Source organism: Gracilinanus agilis, chromosome 5 (genome assembly GCF_016433145.1).
Source record: "Gracilinanus agilis isolate LMUSP501 chromosome 5, AgileGrace, whole genome shotgun sequence".
Classification (NCBI taxonomy): domain Eukaryota; kingdom Metazoa; phylum Chordata; class Mammalia; order Didelphimorphia; family Didelphidae; genus Gracilinanus; species Gracilinanus agilis.
In genome coordinates this window covers 64,153,225-64,158,921 of record NC_058134.1, presented here as the reverse complement: position 1 = coordinate 64,158,921, position 5,697 = coordinate 64,153,225, and the positions used below count along the sequence as shown (strand labels likewise).

The 5,697-nt window shown below is 48.8% G+C and overlaps 1 protein-coding gene across 1 annotated transcript; it reads right to left on the bottom strand.

Annotated features, from left to right (window-relative positions):
• Positions 1-3,383: 3,383 nt before the first annotated feature.
• PTF1A (pancreas associated transcription factor 1a) lies at positions 3,384-5,027 on the bottom strand. Its single transcript, XM_044677365.1, has 2 exons — positions 4,223-5,027; positions 3,384-3,586 (listed from the first exon to the last, which is right to left on the bottom strand). Exons 1-2 carry the CDS (start codon positions 5,025-5,027, stop codon positions 3,384-3,386), a joined length of 1,008 nt encoding a protein of 335 aa, XP_044533300.1.
• Positions 5,028-5,697: the final 670 nt, after the last annotated feature.

Sequence of the window (5,697 nt, the reverse complement as noted above, 5' to 3'; positions counted from 1 at the left end):
TAAATAAAAAGAAACTGTCAGTCTCTTTGAAGGTTGTGTTTAAAGGGACTTGCCAAGTCAGGACAGGAGAGTGACAAGATAGAGACCCTGGTGTTTTACATGCGAAGCCCGGCTCTTCCGCTTGATCTGCACCATACTAAAGGATGTGTTGAAGCATTGAATCACCTCCCCCCCGCCTTTGGGGGGGGGCGCCAAAAGAAAAGGTGCCACCTCACAATGATTGTAGTGTTTTGACTTCGGAGTGCCACATTGCTACAGTCAATTGAAATGAAGGTCTACGCACCCACGGAAAACGGGACAACACTTCCATAACTTATAATTAAGTTGGAGTCCGAACAACATTTGACTTTCTAATGAGTGTAATGAGATTACATGCCTGATAGAAGCATTTGTGCAAAAGCGACTTTCTGTGTTTAATGAGGGCCTAATACCCAGGACAAAATCGAATTATTTTCTTTCCTCTTATTTTCCATCTTCTCTTCTCTTTTCTTTCCTCTTCCTTCTCCTTCTGTCTCCCTCCCTCCTTCTTCCTTCTCTTCCCTCCTTCCCTACCTCTCTCTGCCTGGGTCTCAATTTCAGTCTCAGTTCTCTCCACCTATTTGTCGGCCTCTATCTCTGTCTCTTGTATCTTCTTGTTTTTGGCTCTTCACCTGTCCCTTCGACTCAGTCTCTCCTTATTTCTACCTTTTTTGGTCTGTTTCTAGCTCTCTATCTGTCAGTCTCTGTCTGCCTCTGTGTCTCTTTCTCTCTCCCCTTCTTCCTCCCTCCCAAAATTTAACTTTACTTGTGAAACATTCCCAATCTTTCAAAAAAAAAAAAAAGTAAAATGTACTGAAAAAGAAAAAGATTGGTAGGATAAGTCATAAAGAAGAGTTTAAGGAAGAAGGAAGGATCAGAAATATCTGTGGGTCTGGACAGCCCCTATCTGCATGAGGATGACTAGAGGGGATTTCTCTTTTAATTACTGTTGGATGAAGTCCATAGCATCCGCGGGAGCATAGGGGAAAGCTAAATGTGTCTGTAAGTAGGTTAAAGCGATTAGCATCCTGGTGACATATTGCTCCCGCTTTGTCTGTTCTAGAAGAAAGTGAGTATTTGGGGAAAATTATGAATTATACCTTGGCTGGCCAGGCATCATTTCTCCTCTGCTCATCTGGTCAGCTCTGAAACACTAGAGCCCAGGGCTTGGAGCCTCGGGTACCACGGGAAAATCAGCACCTGTGGTGCTGGCCAGCAGCAGTAGCAGTAGCAACATGAAATTCCAGGTCCACCACATGCTCCCCTCTTCCCCCTCTGCAATCACTGCTCCCTCCCTTCCCTACCCTTAAACCCAAGCGCAGGCCAGGCTGACCATTCTACCTAATCTACTCTATTTCCAGCTCACTTTCTAGGCTTTGCATTTGTCCCTGCAGGTATGGGGCAGTCTCTAGGACTAGGTCCTATGGCCTTGAACCCTAGGATCCTTAAAAGCAGATTGAAGGTGAGCTGACAGGACTATGGAGAGAGAGCTCCTGCCTCATTCACTTAGGCCAGAGTTGAGGGAGGCAAGCAGGCAGACAAGCAGGCCTTCAGGGCTGCCTGTGGGCAGCAGCTTCCTCTTGACCTCAATTCTAGCCATAAATCCTCCCCTTTCCATCCTTCCCTACCATCAATCTGGGCAGCAGTTTGCCAGTTTTTAACCCCTCTTCATCTCTTTTTTCCCCCTCCAATGTCTAAAGGATCTTTTTTGATCCCTCAGGTGGTCCCCAAATTACTAGCCTGAAAAAAACAAAAGATTCTATTGGAGTAAAGATGAATTAAAGGCCGGAAGGAAACTAACTACAAAAATGGGATTTGGTTTGGTCTAACTTTCACTTCTTCCCATCCAAAACACACACATTTTCTCATAATCCTGTTTCTGGCCCCCTGATCTATTTCCTAAATTATTTTGCATTTTGCTGAGAACTGTGGTAAGACTTCTGAACTGTCAATTTGCATTCTTTGCTGAGGTTATCCTTTGTATTCTTTTATGTTTAAACCAGCTCTCCTCCCGGCTGTAGCTGTCCATCTCCACCTCTACCCCTCCAACTGACCCAGGGCATCTGTGAATGCCTGTGCATTTGGTGGGCTCCATTTGAATTAACTCACAAAAACTTTGGACATTTGTTATGGTTTTGGGACTTGATGTGGGGTGTAAACTCTCTGAAATGAACCAAAGTAACTATCGTTAAGACTTTAAAAGGAGACTGAGAAAATAAATGTCTTTGGAAGCACACTGGTGGTGTCCTGAGAAGAACTATGGAAAGATTCTCTATTTCATTCATTCAGGAAGAAGATGTGGGAGGTCAGGACCTATTTGGGGAACATTCCACACCTCAAGTAGTATAACAGATTTATAGGTGATTCCATTATAACCCTCTCCATTCTATTAGTATGGGTGAGATGTGTAAAGTGATTTGTCAAGAATGACATAGCCAATAAATGTCTGAAGCAGAATTTGACTCCAGGGTGAGTGCACCTCACTGAAGGGGCTGAAGTTGAGACAAGTCATGCAACTGACCCAAGGTCACAGAGAGTAAGTAGCCGAGTCAGAATTTGAATCTAGGCTCTCTGATTTTACTCCAGTACTCTTGCTAATACATCAGGACACATCTTCTAGTCCTGGGTCACAGGATTTAGAGCTTAAAGGGACTTTAGCTATTTGTACAACTCTAGTATAGCACAGTCTATATCATTTTATAGATTAGGAATATAAGGCCCATGAGAGGTAATGGAAGTGACTTGCCCCAATATCTGTCCTACTTACCTCCCAGGGTTTTGATGTGACTGTAAGTGAAAACACTATAAATAGTTAAAGTGCTTGTGAAAGTAAGGATAGTTGTAACTTCTCTCTTTCTCCATTCCTTCCTAAAAGTATATACCAGATAGGATATAAATGCATACATACATTTGTATTCATATTTTTTCTCCCTCTGATTTAGTTTAACTTCCCAAAGTGGATTGATCCTTCTTTCAGTAGTCGTCTTGGCCCTCAGATCCTCCTATCCTTAAGCAAATGATGTCCGTGAATGGAGAGTGTAGATCACATTTATTAACAAGACAATAAACCATATCTGGTAATAAATTATCATTTGTTCTGGTAAGAGTTCTTTCAGTCTTGTAGCTTTCTGCCAAAGGTGCTGTTAAGCTCTTATACTATTGCATATTTTTAAAGATCAGGATAAATTATATAAATTACACATTTAAAAAGATATTCTACTTCATTAGCTGTTCTGAGTAATAAATAGATAAATAACAAACTGTTGATTGCCATTAGGAAAATGTGATTCTTAAATTAAATTTACAATAGAAATATTTACACCTGCAGAGTGCCCAGAGGCACAATCAGTGGGAGGCTAGTGTCCTTAGGACACAAAATCAAAGGGTGGTTCATTCTCTATGTTGTTGAGGGAGGATTTGTTGTTTAGTTTCCTGGGGTCTTCAGGAGTCCACACTTTCGCTGTCCGGATAATATTTTGCTCTTTGAGTTGCTTTTCATCTGTCCATGAGAGAGAGTGCCCTGCCAGGGGCGGAAGTCCATAATCTGGGTCGCTGGGGGATGGGGATCCTAAGCAGATAAGGAGGAAAAAAGAAAAGGAATTGTAAATATAAAGTCAAGTACTCAGTGTTCCTTTCTTGTTCATTCTGATTCCCCACCTCGGCTGCTCCCTTGGAGCAGGTGTCTTAACGGTTCCTCAGAGAGGACCCCCATTCTTGTCTCCTTCCCTCTTCTCTACTCTGTCCTTCCGTGGGAGCTTCCTTTTCTTTAAATCCCCCTTTCCCTTACTCTGTGACTAGTCTGCCCAGACTCAATGACTGCAGGGGCCTCTTAATGCACACCCTCTTTTAGCTAAGGTCAGGGGAGAGAGAGTTTTTCTAGTTATTGAAAGGAGGGGAGGGATGAGGGCGGGGGCACAAGTACTGGTGAGAAAGCTGGCTTTCTTCGCTCTAGGGTTGTACTTGTCTCCTCAAATGAATGTGTGTATGTGTGTGTGTGTGTGTGTGTGTGTGTGTGTGTGTGTGTATGTCTGTCTGTCTGTCTGTCTGTATGAGAGCGCGCTCTTGGGCTGGCTGGTTTGGACAGACGAGTAAGTAGGTCGTGCGTTGATAGTGTTTATGTGAGTTAAATGTCCGAGTCCCCGCCTAGCTTAGGTTTTTCTCGGGCCTGGGTCCCTGCCCTTTCCAGGCTGAGGGGGCCACTTACGGGTGCCCCGGTGGCAGATGATGACCTTCTTGGCCTGGCTCCCGAGACCGTCCCCTCCCAGGACTCCGCCAACTCCGGCTCTGACGCAGCCTCCGCCGCCTCCTCCTCGCAGGGGCAGATCAGACTGGACGAGCTCGCTCAGGAAGTTGATGTAGCCGATGGCTAGGCGCAGCGTGTCCACCTTGGAGAGCCGCTTCTCGTAGGGCAGCGTGGGGATGTGCGAGCGCAACCCCTCGAAAGCGTCGTTGATAGATTGCATCCGCCGTCGCTCCCGCACGTTGGCCGCCTGCCGCAACTGCTGCAGCTCGGCTTCGGAGCGCACTCGTCTCCGCCTCCGCGCCGCTGCCGCCGCGGCCGCGGCTGCGGCCGCGCTGCTCAGTCCCCGCAGCCGCCCCCCGGGGGACAGCACGGAGGCGTTCCCGGAGCACGGATAAGCTAGGCAGAGCTCTGGAGACGCGGGGCCCGGGGAGTCCGGAAAGCCGCCGCCGCCACCTGGGGGCGCCCTGGCCTCACAGCAGAAGCCGCCCCCGTCGTTTTCCTCCTCCGGGACTCCTGGCGGCGCCGCCGGAGGGTGCTGGGCAGACTGGGCTGGAGGAAGGAGCAGTCGCGCCCCATCGCGGTAGTAGTACTCATGCAGCTGGTGGCTGAGAAAGTCCACCTCCGCCTGCTCGTCTGGTAGTAGCTCGTCGCCCTCCTCCAGGGGGTCCCGGGAGGACTGGTCTGTAAAGAAATCCTCTTCATCGAAGTAGGGCGAAGGGAAGGCGTCCAGCCCCCCCGGAAAGTGCTCCAGCAGCACTGCGTCCATGCTTGCCGTCTGGGGGCTTAGGGTTTGTTTTGCAGTGCCCCCCGCCTGCCTCCTTACTTAACGAAACTTCCCCACTTCTCGCCTTCCTACCTTCTCTGAGATTTGGTGCCCTGAAGGTAGCCTTCTCTACTCCCACCCACCCCCGCCCCACCCCCGGCCTCAGGAGCTGCAGCAGACGCTCAGGTTACTGGGCTGCTTCCGTCGCCTCAAAGCAGTGCGCTCTGGAGGGCTGTCGGGGACTTGCTAGAGCTGAGGACCGGCACGCGAGGATTCTTATACCTACATCCACAGGCGCGTGCCATGGACCAGTCATGCCAGCCAATCAGAGTTCGAGGGGTGCGTGCAGGGGGTAGGGGGGAGTGGATGGGGGAGGCACCGACAGATTTGGAAAGAGATGGAACCTAGGGAGCAGACGTGACAGCTTTCTAGTCCCCTCCCCTCCTTAGAAAACCTAGGGCTAAAGGAGGGGGCGGAGTCCAAAAGGGTGGGAGGGGAGACAAGGGCAGGGACCACAAAGTCTTTCCTTTCTCAAAGCTACGAGCTTTTGCACCTGCGCACAGCCCCACAGGAGCACCTGTGGCTTGGCTTGGAGTTTCTTGACAGTGAGCAGAGGAGGGCAGGTCTCCTTTCCACAGTAAGGAACATAGATCCACGATCCCCAATCCCAAGA